Below are 24,337 nucleotides of genomic sequence, written 5' to 3' on the forward strand. Positions count from 1 at the left end.
TCAATGGACTCTAAACATGTAAATTTATTTTTAAGATAAATGTTATTATCATTACCAAAGCAAAATATTAACACATTTTAAACTGTCTTGATTCTTACATAGAAGAGTGGTCTGCAAGAGCACTGCTAATATCTTGCTAAACCTGAGTTATAGTGCATGACAGAAACTGCCAGCTTATATCATATACTTGTTTTCTTTTGCATCAATTTTTTAATACCAAATAATAACATTAAGTATAAAACTTAATTTAAAATGAAACTTAAAACAAAGCAATGCAACAGAAAATTTAATAGAAGAGAGTAAGAACTGATTGTATCATATTATTAAAACATGTTAAGACAAAGCCCAAAGCAAACCAAAACAAATTGACTTATTTGATAAGCATTCAAAGGGGTCAACATAATATACACTAATAATAGGTAATGTGATGGAACAGTGGAAATCCAACTGTGGTCAGTGGGCCAATGTCAAAGCATAAGTTGCTAACAATCTACAATGAGATAAACATGGAGAGTGTGCATTCAAAAGTTTTATAAATTCAACAATTTATTGAATAATATAACCAAAAGACTGTGCTCTTTTTTCATGGTTTTAGTAAAAAAAAAAAAATGTTCTTAATTAAAAAGTTAGTCAGAAATTAACAGGAATTTTTTTAATTGTGTTTTACCAAAACAACTTGAGGAAATATCTCTTCAAGGAATAAGATTTAAAATGTTAAAGCATTATTTTCAGTAGTCATTTTTATATGCACAATAGCTAAAGTTTCTGTAATGTATTCTCCTAAGTTTATCATATACAGATCATGTAATTTCTTTGCTAGAAAAATTACCATATCTATCATGTGGAGACTGCATCAGTACTTATAATGTTAATATGTTGTTAACTAGGCTTACAGGGAATGCCAGGAGAGAAGGGAGATCCAGGACCTCCTGGGTTTGATGTTCCAGGACTACCTGGAGAGAGAGGTAGTCCAGGGCTCCCTGGAACCCCTGGTCTTATAGGACCTCCAGGATCGCCTGGCCTCCCTGGAAAAGCAGGTGTCCCTGGATTTCCAGGTAAAGTTTAATAATTTGTATGACTATGGTTCAATTAAACTAATATTAATTTGACTGACAGATTATATTCATATTGCATTTTATGAATTGATATGATCTATTAAGGAAGAGTGTTAAGTGTATGAGTGTTGGAAACTCCATTAGTGTTTGTACTATACTTTTTTATACTGTGTGACAGTACCAGCTATATGTTATTATATAATAAATGATCTAAATTGTAATGGTTTAAAGTACCTTTTCAGACATTTTGCTTAAGTTTCGTTGGGTCAGAAATCAAGGAGTGCTTTTAACAGATTCTTTTCCATAATTCATGTAAGAATTCATAAAAATGATTAGAGTTGAAGACTCCAACTTTCTGACACTTTCTGACACTTGGATATTTTTTAGCTCATGTGATATCTAATTATTTATAATGCCTCTCCTCATCTTTTTATCATCTTTCCATTGCAAGTGACTTCCCAAAGAACGAATGTCATATCTAAAATCACTGGCTGCTCTTTTAAGAAACTGGAGTTGAATTGCCAGCACTCACAAAGCAGCTCCCAAATCCAGTCATAGGGGATTGTGCCCTCTTCTGGCCTCGGGGATACTACATGCACAGCACAGATATATTCAGCCAAAATAACCATACACACACACACACAAAAAACATGCTTTTTGTAGGGAGGGAAGGAAAGAGGATGGAGAGAGAGAGGGAGAGGGTTAAGATGAGGGCAAAGGTGAGGGCACACCATGGTTGGTGAATTCTTATTATGTAGCCTTGGGAGTTGTACTATTCTGTGGAGAATAGTTACTACAGTATCTGTGAGTTTTGTTCAGGAGTGTGTGTTAAGTTTGCAGGAATGAAGGGTACAATCTCACTGCATGTTCCTTTCATTCTGAGTTTTCCAACTGATATCTTTAACATCCATCTTATCTTTCCAAAGTCCAAAACCAAGAAACTTAGTAACTGATATTTTCTAAAGGTGTCAAAGGAGAAATGGGCATGATGGGACCTCCAGGCCCACCTGGACCTTTGGGGATTCCTGGCAGAAGTGGTGCTCCTGGTCTTAAAGGTAAGAACTGGAGTTTACTGACAGATATGTGTAACAAAGAAAATCAAACATTGTATTCTTTCAATATAGGCTTTGGTTTTTCTATTTTAAAACTAACAGTGCTTAGTGTTTTTGTACCTTTATGGTGTGTCAATTAAAAATGTCATCTTTTACATTTTTATGAAATTGCTAAGAATAAAATTTATTAATAAAATTAAAAGATAAAAATTTTAAGAATACATATTTACTTTTATTATTTTAGACAATTAATAATAATAAAAAGGTTTAGAATTTGTTGGCTTTACTTTTGAAAAAGTCACGTTGTAAACATTCTTTTTTAAAAGTTTATTTATTTACATTCATACAGAAAACCAAAATACCCAGGATAGCCAAAACAATTCTCAACAATAAAGGGACTTCTCAGGTGAATCACCATCCCTGGCCTCAAGAACACATGGTATCTCTACAGAGATAGACAGGTAGATCAATGGAATAAAACCAAAACCCTAGAAATAAATCCATACATCTATGGTCACTTGGTCTTTGATAAAGAAGACAAAAAAAAATGAACTTAAAGCCATATTTATTACCTTGCACAAAGTTCAAATCCAAGTGGATCAAGGACCTACACATAAAACCAGATATATTGAATTTAATAGAAAAGAAAGTGAAAAAGAGCCACAAACTCATTGGCACAGGGGAAAATTTCCTGAATAGAACACCAATGGCTCGGGCTCTAAAATCAACAATTGATAAATGAACCTTATGAAACTGAAAGGCTTCTGTAACGCAAAAGACACAGTCAATAGGACAAATTTGCAACCTACGGATTGGGAAGAAGATCTTCACTAACCCTACATCTGACAGAGGACTAATATCCAAAATATATTAAAAATTTTAATAAGTTAACCTACAAAATCAAAATACCCAATGGGGTACAGGGCCCAACAAAGAATTCTCTACTGAAGAATATCGAATGACTGAGAAGCGTCTAAGGATGTGCTTGACATCCCTAGCCATCAGGGAAATGCAAATCAAAACAACCCTGAGATTCCACCTCACACCAGTCAGATTGACCAAGATCCAAAACTCAGATGACAGCAGATGCTGGCAAGGATGTGGAGAAAGAGGAACACTTCTCCACTGTTGGTGGGGTTGTAAGCTGGTACAACCACTCTGGAAATCAGTCTGGCGGTTCCTCAGAAAATTGGACATAGTACTACCTGAAGACCTAGGTATACTACTCTTGGACATATACCCAAAAGATGCTCTAATGTATAACAAGGACACATACTCCACTATGTTCATAGCAGCCTCATTTATAATAGCCAGAAGCTGTAAATGTCTTCTTTTCAGTTCAGTGATATACTTAATTTGTTAATTTGAAATATTTTAAATGCTTAGGCCATAATTTGAGAATTAAACTTCAGGTTTCCTTACCATGAGCCTGTAACCACAGTACAGAAATGAAAGAGATTAATGTGATAATTTTATATTCATTAATTATGGATGAACAAATTTGATGTGCTTTGTTGATTTTAGGTGATGATGGCATGCAAGGCCAGCCAGGTCTCCCTGGCCCTGCAGGAGAAAAGGGTGCTAAGGGAGAACCTGGCCTTCCAGGTCCTCCTGGACCAATTCATCCAGATTTCCTAGGATCAAAAGGAGAAAAGGGTGAGCCTGGCTTACCAGGTAAGTGAATGGATATATTCACAAATGTATTTGTCCATATCTTAGGGATTTTTTTTAAGTTGTTAGTTGACCTACTGGCAAACAAACACAGTCATATGGATACTAGCAAACAGTCTTTCACACTACTGCACACCCAGTGCCTGAAGTTTGATTTTACCCATATTTATTTGTGTATATATGTATTTATGTATGGTGTGTGTGTGTGTGTGTGTGTGTGTGTGTGAGAGAGAGAGAGAGAGAGAGAGAGAGAGAGAGAGAGAGAGAGAGAGAGAGAGAGCATGTGTGTGTACATGTAGAAGTCAAAGAACAACTCTTCTCTTGCCCCTGACATTTTATTTTTAAGTAGCTTGAAGTGGAGAAGTAGCTTGAAGTTATTGGATTCAACAAGTCAATTAGATACATAATATTTTGGTAGTAAATATTTTCATTTGACCTGATGTTTCATTGATCATCTTTCTACTTGAATATTTTCTTTGTCCTTTACCTGTCATGAGCTATGGGGTTTTAAAAGCAGACTTGTGGAGCTGGGGAATTGCCTAGGTGAATTGTTTGTTATGCAAGCATGAAAATAGAAGTTGGATCCCCAGAATCCACATAAAAACAACACAGGCATCTGCCTATAATCTTAACACTTTTGAGGCAGAAACAGGTGAGCAAACTCTGGGAGATTTTTGAGTTCAGTGAGAGACCCACCCTCAATAATCAAAGGTGTGAACAATCTATGAAGACATCCAAGTTCAATTTTTGGCCTCTGTGTGCACATGCAAAGACACATGTGCCAACAAACCTGTGATCAGGTATATAGACACATATAAATACATGCATAAATAAATACATTCATAAGTAATATAAACTTAAGTAACTACATTCAGGTTTCCAGAAGTACCACAGAAGCATAGAAAGAGAAAATGATATATAACCACAATAATTTTAGAACAGTAAATTTGATATTCAGGAAATGTAGTGGTTCTTTTTCATTTTTATTTTATTTTATTTTATTTTTACTTATTTATATTTTTTTGCCTAGAAGCCAAATGATGGTGAATTGTATAATGTTGTATACAACAAGTTTTAAATTGAAAATATTGGTTTCTTTTCATAGAAGTATATCATGGTTCATCAACTATATATATATATATATATATATATATATATATATATATATGTCACCTATAGAAAAAAAATACATTTTGCAACTTTTTTTGTGTTCTATTAATATTGTCAGTTGTAAATATGTATGTGTAGGTGCACTTGTGTAAATAAATGTTATGAGTTTCTCATTGCGCATGTTTAAATGGAAATTTTCCTTAAAATTATTTCTTAAAAATATGTTAAGTTTTTTTCTCAAAGTACAAAAATATAAAATTTAGGATAACAAAAATTAAATCTCTTTCTTAGTTATCTCTTCTTTTAAAATCCAGTATCTGATTGATTGATGTGTTTACATATATATGCTACAATACCCATGTGAATTACAGAGGACAACTTATACTTCTCCCACTCCACTATCTGGGCTACAAAGGTTGGACTCAGGTCTTCAGGCTTAGTGGCATGTTCCCATATCCACTGAGTAGTTTTACCAGCTCCTGGGGCTTCAAACACTTCTTGTTTGAAGTGCTGCGGATCAAATCCTATGATAAGCTAGTTCTCGCCCCATCATTCTCCAGGGCATCTAAATAATTTATTATCCGTATCTGTACCATGTTAGAGGCAATGATGCTGCATCTACCACTGCCAATTCTAAGAAAGTTTGTTGAATTATCCCCAAAACTTGGCAGACACCCTGGGGAGTATCTTTACCCTCTCACATGCTATATCAGGGATGGTTTCTATCCATAACATTTTGTCTTCCCTAGACCTCATCTCAAAGTTGATGTCTGCTGCATCTTTTCATTTGCATTTTTCTTAGGAACTTCATCATTTTGATTTGGGAAATAATTGGACTTAAAAAAAAAGAACTTGTCACAGAGTTAGGGAAATGGTTAATGTGCACCAATCTCCTAACATACACTATCACACAAACATATACACACATATACACACATGTACACATATACATACACACACTCACACATACACAAAGAAAGAAAGAAAGAAAGAAGGAAAGAAAGAAAGAAAGAAAGAAAGAAAGAGACAGATATACACACAGAGAGAACACCAGTGTCTCCTTTTCATTTAAGTACAACAGTTAAGCAGCTTTTTGGCAAATTGCTTTAGTTTATTAGTAAGAAGCAGCCTAACTTGATTTTTATGCTTATCTTTGGAAGGAATTCCTGGACTTTCAGGACCAAAAGGCTACCAGGGAATACCTGGAGACCCAGGGCAACCTGGACTGAGTGGACAGCCAGGGTCACCAGGACTGCCAGGTATGTAAATACACCACTGTGGCATTTGGATGACTGACAGAGATCCCTGAGGAAGTATTTTTGTCTTTATCCAATTTAGTGATACTTTGGACCTGTTCATGCTAATTGCAGCCATGCTTGACAAAACTATTGACATTTGACCCAAGTTTTAGCAAATAAGTTATATAAGACATTTTATTTTGCTTATTCAGATGCATATTTTGCTCACAATATAATATATTTAGAACACTGATTCAAATAAAGCACCATATTTTATTACAAACATATAAACACAATTATCTGGTAGAAGCCTGAATGATTCACCTGTTCTGGTTGCTTTCAGACATCAGACAAGTCTATTATTCTGCAATGTAAAACATATGATCGCAATTTTAATTTTTAAAAATTTCAAGAATAAGATTTCACAGCCCTCCTTGTAGTCCGTTACTGCCCAAATGCTCTTGTAGTGAACAGGTTTTTTATCCTTGTTTTTATCTTAATTCTCATAAAACTTTCAGCTGTTTTATTTTAGTTCAATCCCAAGGAAGTAAAAAACAGCTGTTTTTTATCCTCTTAGAAGAGCACTGAAGGTCAACCACTTGCCATTTTATTCATACCATATTATCTTAATGGAGTCGGAAAGATGGATTCACTCCTGGTTTCTTCCCAACATCCTCCACATTCTTTACCTAAAGCTGGAGGTCACTGAACAAAAAAGGAAAATATACATGTATGATAGCACTGGTAAACATGTAGGTGACCTCACACAGCTCAACTCAAGCACCTGTGATGTTCCAAGTGAAATCCTCAACACATCCAGGTCAATCTAGCATGTCTCCAACAACCTAGGAGCTCTCTCTCTCTCTCTCTCCCACTCCCTCTCTCCCTCCCTCCCCCCTCTCTTCCCTCACCCCCTCTCTGGCCTATCATAGCAGGACTCTGTCATGACACAAACCTGAAGTTTTATTATACAGTCTTATATTGGATTTATCTGTGGTAACAGAAAATGGGTAGTTTAGTTATACATGTTTGCACCAAACAATACACCAAATGCATTGAGTTAGCTTAGAAGAATGAAGATGCTCAATAAAATTGCCTTTATCTTTATGAGCTTCAATTTAAAGATCTGTATTAGCATAATTATATTCCAGTATGATATTAAAGAGACTTCTGAGAGACTCTTGCCCATGTCACACTGACTTAGGTCTGTAAACAATAATGCAATGAAATTAATTTTTTAAATGCTTTAACTTCATCAACATGCCTTTCTAGGTCCCAAGGGTAGTCCTGGTCTCCCTGGTCCACCAGGACTTACAGGACCTCCTGGACCTAAAGGAAACATTGGCGACATGGGTTTTCCTGGTGAGTGATGAAAACAAAAGTTATAGTAATTTATTCCTATGAATATTTACTATTTCCCCTCCTTTGACACCATGTAGCACAGACTAACATTGAATGATATAGCCAGTCCTCCTCTATCTGGCCCCCAAATACTGGGACTATATATGCTTGACCTTGTGCCAAGTATATAATGTATGGAAGATTGAACCTACAGCTTTATTCATACAAGGAAAACACTCTGCCAATTGACCTATGATCCAACCTCTTATTTACACCCCCTCCATAAGAAAAGATATTATGTATAAGGTTTGGATATGTAGTTAAGTCATAGTATATATAAGCCCTGAGCATTGATAGAATTTAGACACTCCTTAAAACAACCAATGTATAGATCTCTCACTACAAAAAAAAAATCTAAATGAGTAATAAAGAATGGAATTTTAAGAAATTAAGAAGTTACAATTCATAAACACATATATTGACTAACTTTTATTTCTTTCATCAAAATTTACTTAGAAATAGGTTGTTATATATGAGCCTCAGTTTGCAGAATCTTTTTTTCCAAAGATAGTTTTGCTAGGTCATGTTCATCTTAGGTTTATATGAGTAAAAACTATCGTATTAAATATTATACATTGCATATTTTTAACAGGTCCTCAAGGTGTAGATGGACTTCCTGGACCTCCTGGAGTTCCTGGACAACCTGGTTCTCCGGGGTTACCTGGCCAGAAAGGAAGTAAAGGAGAACCTGGAGTTTCGGGCATCGGTCTTCCTGGTCTTCCTGGTCCAAAGGTATTAAAGATTATGTAGATAACTATCCTGCTGTGTCCAGAAAAGAGTGTTTCTGGTTATTTTCAACTGTGTTTCGGAAACACAGAGATTTATTCATTATATTCACCATGCAGTGCTGAAACATAAATTTATTTCAGCTATCTGGTTCTAACTGCATACTTGGCCAAACCCAATGCTTGCCTCTTCTGTTTATTTCCCATATATTCTACTCATAGCTTATCTTTCTCTGATTAATTTCAATGAGCATCACATTCCCTGGCTCTATCCATGTTGCCATGAGTGACCTGCTGTTTTAGAGCTTACTCGTAGTTTAGTGCACAGCATTTCCTTTATCCATTTGTCTGTTGGTGCACACATTCTGTTTATTTTGAATAGAGTTGTGGTAAGCATAGGAATGAAGGTATTTTATTTTATTTATGTACATAGCTAAGAGCAGGCCTGCTGGATAGTATAGAAGCCCTGCTTGATAATCTTTCATGACCTTTCTAGGTCTAAGGTAAAACTAGAACATTTTTGTCATAGTAGTTATCTATGTGTGTGGTTGGAGCAATAGAAGTGCATCACTAGATGAGGACTACAACTTCCAACTGAGAGCTACCATTGTAAGGTTAATGGTACCACTCAGAAGAGTATGGGTTTTGTTCTATCCAAGCAAAAAAATTCCATTTATTGTTTTTTTGTTTTTCCCTCTAGCATTGCTTCTTCAATTTTAAGAACTAAGACAAAAAGGCAAAGGTTAACTTTCTTTTTAACTTTGATATTATCTATAAAATAGGACAAACTATAACTATATCTTATATTTTTGGTTGTGTGCCTAACCTTTAATGGCTGAGCCATCTCTCCAGCCCAGTATAGCTATATTTTGAGGACAGAGATTGTAGCACGAAAGATAAGATGCTAGTATTGCTAAGATATAGTAAAGACTGACATTGATCAACATACATAGCTTGCCAGTTTGAATTTTAGCAGAGAAAAGATATTAAGTGGAGTTTCTATTCTGCACAAAGCATATGTGACAGAACACAGTGACCTTGCAGACCGTGCTAATATCAGTCTTGTTTAAGTTTGCTATGCTTCATTTTCAAAAACCATATCAAAGCTGAGTGTAGAATGAATGCAAAATTGTGCAGCTTTACTGTATTCAAGTCACTCCTAACTTTGCTAAAATCACAAAATGGACTTGAATTTTGTTTTCCTATGGAGATTTGGGAGATTCCTGGTCTGATCTTTTGATTTTCTGAATCCTCTCCTCTTTATCCCTTACAGCTTATCTTTTCTGACACTCATAGTTTCCCCAGTGAATATTAGCTAAAGCTTAAGCTAGTAAATGTAATGCATTTCAGAAATCTTTATGAAATATTTACAATTGACTTGCCAGGAGGGTAATAAAAATTGTGTTGTAGGACAGGGGTAACAGCTTAGAGACTGTTATCATTTGTAGAATTTAACAGACGTTACTTATCATAAATGGAAGTGGTTGGATACCTTACAAGTTTGCCTCTAACTAAATATTAGAATTTCTTTTTAAGTTTTATTTTAGTATATATAAACCCTTAAGGTCAGGCTAGGATGAAGATCAATGAATGAGCACTTAGGTTATCTGCATAAACATCTAATGTGAAACCAATGCAAACAAAGTTATTATTAGGCTCTTATTTTGTGCCCCCAAAATATGATATGTGTTTAATTCATAAAGGTTCAGAACAAAATACATACACCCTCAAACCAATATTCTTAACTGTTAAAAAAAGTAAGATAATGGGTCACTAATTTAAAAAAAAAAACTATTTTCATAAGATACAACTACAAATGTTTCAAGTGGCAAATGTTATTCATCAAACAAGTATAAGAAGGAGAAATTTTCTAGACATTATTGAACACTAATGTGCTATTGAAGAGACTTTGATCCTCATGAGCAGAACAGTGAGTACTGGGGTAGACATTTAGGATATTGGTACACTTTTAAAACTGTTAAAGTGGGCATGGGTTCTTCTAAGACTATATTGAAAGAAACATAATGTAAATATTTGTTGAGGAAAATAGCAGTATACATATTGCCTGTGGCCACAAAGATATTTTGAATGAAATTCAAATTAGAGTTTACAGATATGTAAGTGTCACAGTCATGGAGAAATATGACTTTAGCTATCAAATGTGTGTCAAGCCTTTTGACATTATATCTATGAAGTTCCTGGTCAAGAACTATATAATAAAATTACCAAATAATGTAAAGGAGGTCTCCTAATGTTTATGTATTTTCAATTTTGTGTTGAGCCACATTCATAGCTATTTTTGGCTACATGCCACCCATGATCCACATACATTGATTGTCCAGAATGATTTCATGAAAGATACATATTATTAGGTGTCTACTGAAGAGTTGATAGATTGTTCATGGTAAGATTAAAAAAAAAACAGGTTTTTCAGTAAAACCTAGTGTATCTACTGGCTTAGTATGAGCAATACATTGTTTTACAGACTATTTTGATAAATACTACAAATTCTAAAGTCAAAGTTCAGACTCTACCACTTGCTAACAGCATCACTGTAACATTCAGATGGCAATGCTGTTTTTATCATAGGTTTGATAAGGCTTAGTGAGATTGTTATAACCACATAGCACAGGAGAAGAATGAGCTCTAGAATCTGATAGACTTTAGTCCAAATCTTAATTCTGCTCCCTTTTAAAGAACTCAAGCTCTTGACTTCTCTGAGATTTGGCCTTCACCTTTATCAAAGGAGATGACAAAAGTGTCTCACCAGACTGCTGGGATGATTACGGGATGCAATTTGTGTTAAGCACTTAGAATTTCTAGCATATAATAAAGCCTTATAAATAATATTCTGTTGTTATACAATCAACGCCATGAAGAATCTTTAGTTTTGTCCTTATTCATGTTTTCAGGGTGAACCTGGTCTGCCTGGATATCCAGGAAGCCCAGGTATCAAAGGTTCTATGGGAGAGACTGGTCTGCCTGGATTACCAGGAAGCCCTGGAGCAAAAGGTCAACCGGGCCTGCCTGGATTCCCAGGTAGGTGTTCCTTTCCCCCTTCTTTTCTTTTCCACTCTAACTAGTATTGGAAGCAACCTTTTCCTTGGCAGACTTGCATCCTGTACCGGATAGCAGCATAACCTCACGGTAGAATGTTAGCGTTTCTTTGCCCACATGCCTTTCTGTATACAACGAGGACAAGAGAATGAGTGTTCTTGACTCAGCAGGACATTATTCTGTGGGCAGAGATGCTTGTTTGGGGGAGCCTTTACTATTTTTGCAGGTGATAATGTACTCTGTCCGGCTCCTGACTGCTGCTGATTCTCTTAGAACATTGTCTATGGGCACACAGCTGGTAGCTGCTGATGGAACAATTCCAGTGTTCATTCAGATGACAAAAATTGAGTCATTCATGCCAAGAACCTTAGCACTGTAGTCCAGTAGATAGCTTAACCTAGATTGCTGTAACTGTTGTTTCCTGCTTCTCTGTAATTTTTAGCTTGGCTCCCGAATTTCACAGTGGCATGGATAGGTCTTTAGTTATTTTTCGCTCAACCTTTAAGTGGAAATATAACATACATAAGGAAAAATATGAACATATTCCCATCTATAAATAACCTATACATAGATCTATGAGACCATCACACAAACCATTCTTTTTACCCTCACCACTCTTGACAGACTACCCTCCTAATATCTTATACCCTCTGCATTGGTTATATAGAATATTAAATTTTTTAGAAGTGTACATTTCTCATTAATCACAAATTGTTAAATATCTGTCACATTTTAAATTTGTGCAGTAAACTAGCTGAGCTATTTTAAATAGGAAATTTTAGTGTCACCTTTGTTATATTTTTGAAGATCCAGGGCTTTTCAAAATGGATTGTTTAGAAATTATTTCGAAAATGTAAGAAAACATAAACTAAAAGCTTGCTTTGCTAGTGTCTAGAAACTAAGGCAACAGCTCGTTTGTGATCTTCCCCTGTATTTTTAAGAAGGAAGAATATGGATTCATTTCATAAAAGAAATCATTGTGGGGGCTGGAGAGATGGCTCAGTGGCTAAGAGCACTGACTGCTCTTCCAGAGGTCCTGAGTTCAATTCCCAGCAACCACATGGTAGCTCACAACCATCTGAAATGAGATCTGATGCCCTCTTCTGGTGTGTCTGAAGACAGCTACAGTATACTCATACATAAAACAAATAATTCTTCAGAAAAAAAGAAATCATTTTACATAATTTTATTGTATTAATTTTTTTAATTTTAGTTCTTTTAATCTATGCTCCAAAGCCGATATTTGCCAACTCTAAAATGGATCTTTTAAAGGCCTTGAGGGTTTTTCAAGATGTTCATTTGTTTCATGAACTCTCATAATGCTTTTTTTTCAATCAAATATTTAAAGACTTATGGTTTTACAAACTATAAATGAAAGTGGTGGTACAGGCTGAGCAACTGTGACCTGGAACAGATCTTAGGAACTTCTGTTCCAACCCGGAGACGACTTCAGGACGCAGAGCAGAGCCTGGCCCAACTGCCGGCCGGAAAGGCGGCTCGTACAGGCTGAGCAACTGGTGAGTGGGAGACCTAGGCTGCGGGGGAGCAGAGGGATCTCTGCGGAGTGCACACGGAAAGGGCACCCCCTGCCCTGACCTGCCCTGTCCTCCCCGATCCAGTGACCGGGAACAGATCTTAGGAACTTCTGTTCCCACCCAGAGACGACTTCAGGACACAGAGCAGAGCCTGCCCCAACAGCCAGCCGGAAAGGCAGCTCGAACAGGCTGAGCAACTGGTGAGTGGGAGACCTAGGCTGCGGTGGAGCAGAGGGATCTCTGCGGAGTGCACACAAAAAGGGCACCCCCTGCCCTGACCTGCCCTGTCCTCCCCGATCCAGTGACCGGGAACAGATCTTAGGAACTTCTGTTCCCACCCGGAGACGACTTCAGGACACAGAGCAGAGCCTGGCCCACCTGCCAGCTGGAAAGGTGGCTCGGAGAGGCTGAGCATCTGTGACCAGGAACATATCTTAGGAACGTCTGTTCCCACCCGGAGGCGACTTCAGTACGCAGAGCGGAGCCTGGCCCAGCTGCCACCCGGAACCTGGGCTGCCGGGGAGTAGAGAGATCACTGCGGAGTGCACACGGAAAGTGTACCAGGGACACAGACCAGATACAAGGGAAAGGCAAGAACATATCACTGACAACAAAATGGCAAGAGGAAAAAGAAAGAGTATATCCCAAGGAAACCAAGGCAATCTAGCAACACTAGAACCCAGCTCTCCGATAGTAGCAAACATCGGAATTCCAAACACTCCAGAAAAAGAAGACACAGACCTGAAATCATGCCTCAAGACGCTGATAGAGTTACTTAAACAAGAAAGGGAGGAAAAGCAAAAAGATTCAGAAGCTTTTAAAGAAGAAACAAGAAAAACACTAAAAGAACTCAAAGAACGAGACGAAAACAGAACCAAAGAAATAAAGGAATGGAAGAGGGAAATTAAAACAGAAATTGACACAATAAAGAAAGCGCTAAAAGAGATAACCCTAGAGTCAGAACACCAAAAAAAGAAATCAGGAGTCACAGAAGCAAGCATTTCCAACAGATTACAAGAGATCAAGGAGAGAATCTCGGGGGCAGAAGACAACATTGCAAACATAGACAAAACAGCCAGAGAAGATGCAAAAAACAAAAAGCTCCTAACCCAAAATGTCCAGGAAGACACAATGAGAAGACCGAACCTAAGGATAATAGGAATAGAAGAGGGAGAAGAGTATCAACTAAGAGGCACAGTAAATATCTTCAACAAAATCATAGAAGAAAACTTCCCTACCCTCAAGAATGAGATGACCACGAGCATAAAAGAAGCCTTCAGAACTCCAAATAGGTTGGACCAGAAAAGAAATACCTCCCGACACATAATAGTAAAAACATCAAGTGCCCAAAGTAAAGAAAGAATACTAAAAGCAGTAAGGGAAAAAGGTCAGGTAACATATAAAGGCAGACCAATCAGACTCACACCCGATTTCTCAACAGAGACTATGAAAGCTAGAAGAGTCTGGACAGACATCATGCACTCCTTAAGAGAGCACAAGTGCCAGCCCAAGCTGCTATACCCAGCAAAACTATCAATCACCATTGATAGAGAGACAAAGATATTTCAAGACAAATCAAAATTCACACAATATCTGACCACAAACCCAGCACTACAACGAATTATAGGTGGAAAACCCAATACAAGGAGGGAAAATACAGCCTAGTAAAAACAAGAAAACTCCTAAACAAGAAAACCAAAAAAAGAAAAAAACACAGACACAACTCAACCCAAAAAAGCAAAAATGGCAGGAATCAGAAACAATTATTCCTTGATATCTATTAACATAAATGGTTTCAACTCCCCAATAAAGAGACATAGACTATCAGACTGGATACATAAACAAAATCCAGCCTTTTGCTGCATACAGGAAACTCATCTCAGAGACAGAGACAGACACTATCTCAGAGTAAAAGGGTGGGAAAAAAACTTCCAAGCAAACAGCTCCAAGAAGCAAGCTGGAGTGGCTATTCTAATATCGAATAAAGTAAATATCCAACCAAAAGTTATCAAAAAAGATAAAGAAGGACACTTTTTACTCATTACCAGGGAAATCTGTCAGGAGGAACTCTCAATCCTTAACATATATGCTCCAAATAAAAAATCACCCACATTCATAAAAGAAACTCTACTAAAGCTCAAAAAATACATTTCACCCCACACAATAATAGTGGGAGACTTTAACACCCCACTCTCACCAATGGACAGATCAGGGAAACAGAAACTGAACAAGGACACTGCAAAACTAGCAGAGACTTTGAACCAACTAGAATTAATAGATATATACAGAACATACTATCCTAAAGTAAAAGAATACACCTTCTTCTCACCACCCCATGGCACCTTCTCGAAAATTGACCACATAATTGGACACAGAACGAGCCTTCATCGATATAAGAAGATTGAAATACTCCCATGCATCCTCTCAGATCACCATGGTCTACGGCTGGTCTTTAACAACAACAAAGACAACAAAATGCCCACATACACATGGAAACTAAACAACGCTCTGTTAAAGGATAGCAGGGTCAAAGAAGAAATAAAGAAAGAAATTAAGGACTTTCTAGAATTCAACGAAAATGATAACACAACATACCCAAACCTATGGGATGCAATGAAAGCAATATTGAGAGGAAAATTCATTGCCCTAAGTGCTTCCAAGAAGAAACTGGAGAGAGCTCACATCAGCAACCTGACAGCACATCTAAAAGCCCTAGAACAAAAGGAAGCAGATATTCCCAAAACGAGTAGACGGCAAGAAATAATCAAAATTAGGGCAGAAATAGACCAAATAGAAACAAAAAAAAAAAAAAAAAAAACATTGAAAAAATCAACAAAACAAAGAGTTGGTTCTTTGAGAAAATCAACAAGATTGATAAACCCCTAGCCAGACTAACTAAAGGGCAAAGAGAGAGTATCCAAATTAACAAAATCAGAAAGGAAAGTGGTGACATAACAACTGAAACTAAGGAAATTCAAGAAATCATCAGATCCTACTACAAAACCTTATACTCCACAAAATTGGAAAATCTGGAGGAAATGGACGAATTCCTAGACAGATACAAGGTCCCAAAGTTTAACCAGGACCAAGTGAACCATATAAATAACCCTATAACACCTAAAGAAATAGAAGAAGTCATCAAAAGCCTCCCAACCAAAAAAAGCCCAGGTCCAGACGGGTTCAGTGCAGAATTTTATCAGACATTTATTGTGGATATAACACCAATATTCGCCAAACTATTCCAAAAGATAGAATCAGATGGAATATTACCCAACTCATTTTTTGAGGCTACAATAACCCTCGTACCTAAGCCACACAAAGACCCTACAAGGAAAGAAAACTTCAGACCAATCTCACTTATGAACATTGATGCAAAAATACTCAACAAAATCCTTGCAAACCGAATCCAAGAACACATCAAAACCATCATTCATCATGACCAAGTAGGCTTCATCCCTGGGATGCAGGGATGGTTTAACATAAGGAAATCCATCAATGTAATCCACCATATAAACAAACTTAAAGACCAAAATCACATGGTCATCTCACTAGACGCTGAGAAAGCATTCGACAAAATCCAACACCCCTTCATGTTAAAAGTCCTGGAAAGAACAGGAATCCAAGGCCCATATTTAAACATAATAAAAGCAATATACAGCAAACCAACAGCCAACATCAAACTTAATGGCGAGAAACTTGAAGCAATCCCACTAAAATCAGGGACTCGACAAGGCTGCCCACTCTCTCCCTACCTATTCAACATAGTACTGGAAGTCCTGGCTGGAGCAATTAGACAGTAAAAGGAGATCAAGGGGATACAAATCGGAAAGGAAGAGATAAAAACATCATTCTTTGCCGATGACATGATAGTATACTTGAGTGACCCCAAAAATTCCACCAGAGAACTCTTACAGCTGATAAACAAGTTCAGCAAAGTGGCCGGATACAAAATTAACTCAAACAAATCAGTAGCCTTCCTATACTCAAAGGACAAACATGTGGAGAAAAAAATTAGGAAAAAGGTACCCTTCACAATAGTTACAAAAACTATGAAATACCTTGGTGTGACTCTAACTAAGGAAGTGAAGGACCTGTATGCCAAGAACTTCAAACCTCTAAAGAAAGAAATTGAGGAGGATCTCAGAAAATGGAAAGATCTCCCATGCTCATGGATTGGAAAGATCAACATCTTAAAAATGGCCATCCTACCAAAAGCAATCTACAGATTCAATGCAATCCCCATCAAAATTCCAACCCAGTTCTTCATGGAATTGGAAAGATCAATGTGCAATTTCATATGGAATAACAAAAGACCTAGAATAGCGAAATCCATCCTCAACAACAAAAAAACATCTGCAGGAATCACTATCCCTGACCTCAAGCTATATTACAAGGCAATTGTGCAGAAAACTGCATGGTACTGGTACAGAAATAGGCAAGTGGATCAATGGAATAGAATAGAAGATCCAGAAATGAGCCCTCATGTAAACTGTCACCTGATTTTTGACAAAGGAGCAGTAAACATTCAATGGGAAAAGGACAGCCTATTCAACAAATGGTGCTGGTCCAACTGGCACTCAACATGCAAAAGAATGAAAATAGACCCGTTCTTATCTCCTTGTACAAAGCTCAAGTGTAAGTGGATTAAAGATCTCCACATTAAACCAGATACACTGAAACTATTAGATGAGAAAGTAGGGAAAACCTTAGAACACATAGGCACAGGAGAAAATTTCCTGAACAAAACACCAATGGCTCAAGCTCTAAGGTCAAAGATTAACAAATGGGACTTAATGAAATTGCAAAGTTTCTGTAAGGCTAAGGACATCGTCAAGAAAACAAAACGACAACCAACAGAATGGGAAAAGATCTTTACCAACACCACATCAGATAGAGGCCTAATATCCAAGGTGTACAAGGAACTCAAAAAGCTAGACACCAGAGAATCAAATAACCCTATTAAAAAATGGGGTATAGAGCTAAACAAATCATTTTCAGTTGAGGAACACCGAATGGCCAAGAAACACCTGAGGAAGTGCTCGACATCCTTAGCCATCAGGGAAATGCAAATCAAAACAACCCTAAGATTCCACCTCACACCAGTCAGATTGGCCAAGATCCAAAACTCAGATGACAGCAGATGCTGGCGAGGCTGCGGAGAAAGAGGAACACTTCACTGTTGGTGGGGTTGCAAGCTAATACAACCACTCTGGAAATCTGTCTGGCGATACCTCAGAAAATTGGATATAGTACTACCTGAATACCCAGCTATTCCACTTCTGGGCATATACCCCAGAGACACTTTAATACACAACAAAGATATATGCACCACAATGTTCATAGCGGCTCTATTTATAATAGCCAGAAGCTGGAAGGAACCCAGATGTCCTTCAGAAGATGAATGGATACAAAAACTGTGGTACATATACACAATGGAATACTACTCAGCCACCAGAAACAATGACTTAACCAAATTCTTAAGAAAATGGCTGCATCTAGAGAGGATCATCCTGAGTGAGATAACCCAGTCACAAAAGAACAGACATAATATGCAGTCACTGATAGTGGGATGCTAACCCCAGAGGCTTGCACTCCCCCAAAAACAACTTACAGACTGTATGAAGTCCAAGAAATAAAGAAAACAAAAAATATACATATATTCACAAAACAAGAAGACTTTGACTATTTCCATGTTGTGTTTTGTTTTGCATGTACTTTACGCTTATTGCAACTAGTACGTTTTCAATGCATACTGTCAAGCCCTTGAAAAAAATCAAGTACTGACTAAAAAACATATTCACATGGTTTTATGTAAAATTTATTTTAATGTCTGAAAAAACAGTACTGACAAAAATGTATAATTTTAAGCAAAAAATGTTTAAAATCTTTACATTTATCTTTGTTTTGCAAAATAAAGTCGTTAAAAAAAAGAAAATGCAAAGGAAAAAAAATGAAAGTGGTAATCTAATCTAACAAATAAGTGCTTAAAACTGAGCCATCAATACTGTATATGACCAACGCATTTATCAGGAAGCTGTGAATTCAGTGAGCCAAGGTAGAAAGAATATATATATATATAAAGGAGATAAGCCATAACTCGTTTGTGTTTATTTTTCATGTAAATACAAAAAGGGGGTTGTAGATTATCTCATTTCCAAAATACATGGAATCTTTCCTTTAGTACATTGTACTGTGACTTGGAATATGTTCAGAGTCTATTCCAAATTCTCATGAAGACCCTGTTGGCACCGGAAGGATCAAACGTACACAGGCCCCACTTTCTAAGCCTCTCCAAAGAGTACTACTAACTGGGGCCAAATACTGAAATCAGAAAGCCTTCAAGGGAGATTCACATTCAAATCATTACTTTAGTAGTTGTTGAAAATTAACTTGTACTTTACTTTCTGTTCAGCTTTTTCTCTTTTGTTGGCTTTTAATCCCTTTATACTATTTTAGTTTACTATCCTAGACATTTCAATACTCATATTCTTATACTAAAGCAACATTATACCATTTCATATACAATATAAAGTACATAAAACAGTCTAATTCTATTATTTATGAAAGTCTTTGTGTCTTCATGTGTTTCATTTTTATGTGCATGATGAATCTTAAAATTAATTGGCATTATTGTTTCTTATTGCTGATGTCAAGACACAAGACTTTCTTCATGCTAGGCAAGTGCTCTACCACTGAATTGCTTCTCCAGCTTTATCTGTGTTTCAAACTTTATCTAGAGTTTATCGAACCCTCAAGAATATATTCTAGGAAGGGGAATTAATTTTCCAACATACCTATGTATTTTCCGTTTGATCTGATTTGATCTGTTCTACACTGTTTCATGTCACAATTCCATTTAGTATCATTCTCTCGAGCCTGATCTAAATTCACTATCATTTACTTTGAAGTGCCTGCTGGTGACAAGATATCCCATAGTTACCTGAAAATATCTTTATTTTGCCATCATGGTAAGAACAATTTAGCCCTGTATGTATAGGGGCTTTCCACTGAACCACATTCCTAGCAGCTAGAACACTATCTTTGGCATTTGTTTCTTCACCACAGAGTATTTTTCCACCACCTTTTATCTGAATGTGTGTCCTAACAATGTCAGTATTTTTAAATTATTTTTTTCTTTTATGTTATACCCTGAGTTTTTCTGGATACATTTTCTGTACCATTTTTAAAGGTGTTGTGTGTGTCTGTGTGTGTGTGTGTGTGTGTGTGTGTGTGTTAACACATGTAAAGCAAGATCAAGGGACACCCTGAGGCCATAGATTCTCTTCCTTCACCTTGCGGGGTTTAAGGATCAAATTTGGGTTATCAGGCTTGGCCATTTTACCCAGTGAACTATTGCACCAGCTTTATCCAAGTCCATGGTTTTTTTTGTTTTGCTTAGATTTTAACTGCACAGTTGTTAATTATCTTCATGTTTAATGATTTGGATTTTTTTCTGATTTGTTCCTTATGCTATTACTATTAATAAGAAAAATAGATTTTTCTTTTTCTTTTTTTCTCCAGAAATTGACCATTTTCACTCATGTACATTTTTATCTGAAGTTTTTATTATTATTATTAATTTTGGTGCTGGCAATGAAGAGTAGCACATGTATACATTGTTTTTCTCCTGAGTTATATAATCAACTCCTATGGCTGTAGGTTCTTGGCCACATTTATTATATGTATTTTAAAGAAATTTTCTACTTGTTTTTAACATTCTAATAATTCAGGAGTTTCTTTCTGCAGTTTGCTCTTCTCTGCAGTTTACGATTCATATTCCTTCCTATGAGGTATCACTTCTCATGCGTTGCCTTAGCTACTTTTCTATTGCTGAGATGGAATGTCACGATCAAGGCCACTGATAATAGTGTCTAACTGAGAGTTCCAGTGGGCTCCAGTTCATGACCATCATAGTTGAAAGCATGGGAGCAGGCAGGCATGGTGCTAGATCAGTAGCTGAGAGCTCACATCCTGAGACACAGTTATGCAGCACAGAGAGCTAACTGAGATGGGTGTGGAGTTTTAAACATCAAAGCACACCCCAGTGACACATCTCCTCTAACAAGGTCATATCTTCTGATCATGCAAAAATACCTCCATCCAATGGAGACCAAATATAGGAGCCTATGGAGGCTATGCTAATTCAATCTATCACATGCACTGAACGCTATAAGCTGTATATGTAGGGATTCCAGATTCTGTCAAATTTCTTTATAAAAATATTGACTATTCTATCAGGTTGTTCATTCTCTGAGAATAAACTTGATCTTACATTGGAGGAATTTAGGTTTTATTACAGTGGGAAATTTCCATTGCCCTTAACTGTAATTGTACCTTGTAGACCTGGTATATGGGCTTTCCTTTTAATCTGTGGTTGTTCTGGAGTTACTTCCTCTGAAATATTATATGTAATGCTTTCATCTATTCAAATATATTGCCAGTAAATTGTCTTAGCTGTCATTCATTAGAAATTTATTGTCCCTTTATTATTCAATTATATCATTGATTTCAAAGGTACCCCCCCATTAACATGTGCAGTTCCTCATTGTTAAATCAAAGACTAATTTAGTTACTGATGTGGGATGACTTTGAAAATAGAAAATTCTCAAAATGATTATTTTAATATAAAAACATTCTCTGTGTGTCTCATATAGTCATGTGAGCTCTTTAGATTTATTTTTATTTTATGCGTGTGAGGTTTTTCCCTGCATATATTTATATGCACTAAGTATGTTGCTTGTATCTGTTCAGGTTAGGAGAAGGCTTTTTTAGCCTTGAAACTGGAGTTATGAATGGCTGTGAGCCAACATGTGAGTGCTGGAAATCAAACTAGTGTTCACTTTCGTATGTTTTTCAGCGCTTTTTGCTAATTGAGTTTTACAATATAATTATGGTAGCAAAAGAGACCCTTGCATGTTTATACCATCTTGGATGACCTCTAGCATTGAAGGGCATGTTTAATGAAATGTTTATACTGTTTGCTCGAGGAAAACAATATAACTTTCTGTAAGAAAATTTCAATACCTAAATAAATGAAAATAATTATAAATATGCACATTATAATACATATAGCATATTCATGGAACAGAATTTTTTCGAGTGGCCCATCCATTCAAAGTGATTCCAGTTCATAACCCAAATAATTAAATGCTAGGGGGTAGAGAGTTCTCTCACAGGTTAATAGCACTGATTACTCTTGCAGCAGACACAGGAATCTGCATGTCAGCTCCTATGTTACTCTAGTTTTAGGCCATTTGAAATTTTTTTCAACTTTTCAGGGCAGAAGGTACTCATGTGGTACACACATTCCTCCCCCCACACACACACACTATATATATATAATTTAAAATAAAATATTATATATATAATTTAAAATAAAATATTCACATAAAATATTTCAAAAAGAAAAAAAAACATAAAAATTTAATTCTAAAATGAAAAGGGTATTGAATATTCAAAATAGTATTGGAAATAAAAAACCTTCATTTAAAAACCTTTTCTTAAAAAAAAGAATTGATATTACAACATATTGTGCGTACATGTGGAGCAACTGGCTGTCTCATGCATTGCTCTTTAAAATCTGAAATAGTTTCCCACTAATTTTTAAAATAACGCACAAAACAAACATAGTCTGACATAGAAACTCCTCTCTTGGTCATTTTCTCGAGATGAAGGCATATTTCCAGAAAAAAAAAGCCTTGCAAAATGTTCATAGCCACTTTATTAATTATACCTAAAACTTGGCGACAAAATTGTGTCCAACAACAGATGACTGGATTTAAAACCAAGTGTTGAATGGAATATTAAAAACTTTGTTACCAGCACAGCATCAATGAGATTATCTTTATATTTATGAATAAACCAACTCCTGTCAAATTAATTTGAAAGGATCCAGCAATCAGCATGTTTTGGATTCACCTTTGGCCTTTATTATTTTAATGCTAATTTTCTAAATTTAAGCTTGAATTATAGCTCATAAGGGAATGTACATTTTTAATTCTTAAACTGAGGTTTTTATTCTAGGAAAACCAGGGCTTCCTGGACCAAAAGGTATGAATGGTCCTCCTGGGAACCCCGGCCTTCCAGGAGAACCTGGTCCTGTAGGTAAGTTTGGAGACAATGTTACTGTTCTGTGAGACTAAGGATTTTCATAGTCAAATCTGCTCCTTGCTGTGAAGAAGAAACGTGGTGCTCATTCACTTGCCACTTCATATTGGGCATGAACTGAATAAATTTTGTTTTAAAATTACCAAACTTTATCTCTAGTAAGCATTATTGTTCAAGCTCACATTTACTAAGGAGAGTAATTTCAGGGAGAGTGATTCTCTCTGTGAAGGCAAAGTTGTACAAGAATTTTACATATTGACTTTTAAATAATTCTTGTCTTGGCCCATACCTGTAAAGCACCTCATCACTTCATACATCTTTGCAATATTCTGAAGTTATACTAAAATGAATTTTTATATTGTTATTTATGCTCATCATTACCTTAGTTCTTCATTCTATAAGATTTCATAATTTAGAGGAGCATTTCAGAAGCACTTGTTACTTTGGGGTTTAAATTTGTGTTTGTTTTTAATTATGGGATGTGTTGTGCGTGGGGCTACAGGTGTCAGTCTGCTGGAGCTGGAATTACAGGTTATTCATCTGATGCAGACCATGGGAACAGAACTCAAATCCTCTGGCAGAACTACCTGTGCTCTTTTAACAACTGAACCTTCTCTCCAGCCCACTTTGTTACTTTTAGAGAGAATTGTTTGATGATTTAATAGGAAGACTAGAGACGGGTGTGAAAGGAAGCTGAAAGGATCAGTATAACCTGCAGTGCTCTTCTTTAGGTGGTGGAGGTCGTCCTGGACCACCAGGACCTCCTGGTGAGAAAGGCAAGCCAGGTCAAGATGGCATTCCTGGACCCGCAGGACAAAAGGGAGAACCAGGTACTATAGTTTTTGTGTGTTTGTTTCATTTTCTTTTTAATTTTCTACTTTCATCATGGTCTTCTTTGATTTTCTTAAAGATGTATTTATTTATTTATATGAGTACACAGTAGCTGTCTTCAGACACACCAGAAGAGGGTATCAGATCCCATTACAGATGGTTATGAGCCACCATATGGTTGCTGGGAATGGAACTCAGGACCTCTAGAAGAGCAGAGCCCTTAACTGCTGAGTATACCTACAGTAAAACTCTGCTTCTTCATAATCTTTTAAGGTCCCACACAGTTCCCCCTTCCTAATTAACTTCTTTCTTGGCATCCTGAGGATGCCAGGTTGCTTTTGTCCGAGGCAAAAAATTATTTGTATTGTCCACTTCCTCTTACAAGAGCCGACCTAGCCATTTTCAAGTGTTTCTTTCATTGTCCAACCTGTACTTTACTTATGCCTTTTCATCTAAGTGTACAAAGTATCTCTGAGGGTCATCACATACGCTGTGTGTGAGTGTGTGTGTTTCTACTTTTAAAAATGACTGAAGATTGACTAAAGGTTATCAGTC

At 36.5% G+C, this 24,337-nt stretch overlaps 1 protein-coding gene across 2 annotated transcripts in view; it reads left to right on the forward strand.

The window, feature by feature from the left end:
* Window positions 1-24,337, forward strand: part of COL4A5 (collagen type IV alpha 5 chain) — a gene marked incomplete at both ends in the record, with an annotated part of 196,303 nt that overhangs the window by 142,913 nt on the left and 29,053 nt on the right. For both annotated transcript variants that reach the window (XM_080910484.1, XM_080910485.1), the window contains 9 exons: window positions 888-1,055; window positions 2,021-2,110; window positions 3,632-3,781; window positions 6,049-6,147; window positions 7,399-7,488; window positions 8,120-8,259; window positions 11,165-11,291; window positions 22,868-22,948; window positions 23,683-23,781. In XM_080910484.1, coding sequence (XP_080766610.1) covers window positions 888-1,055; window positions 2,021-2,110; window positions 3,632-3,781; window positions 6,049-6,147; window positions 7,399-7,488; window positions 8,120-8,259; window positions 11,165-11,291; window positions 22,868-22,948; window positions 23,683-23,781 — 1,044 coding nt within the window. The remainder of the gene's footprint in view (window positions 1-887; window positions 1,056-2,020; window positions 2,111-3,631; window positions 3,782-6,048; window positions 6,148-7,398; window positions 7,489-8,119; window positions 8,260-11,164; window positions 11,292-22,867; window positions 22,949-23,682; window positions 23,782-24,337) is intronic.

Source organism: Micromys minutus (genome assembly GCF_963924665.1).
Source record: "Micromys minutus genome assembly, chromosome: X".
Taxonomy (NCBI): domain Eukaryota; kingdom Metazoa; phylum Chordata; class Mammalia; order Rodentia; family Muridae; genus Micromys; species Micromys minutus.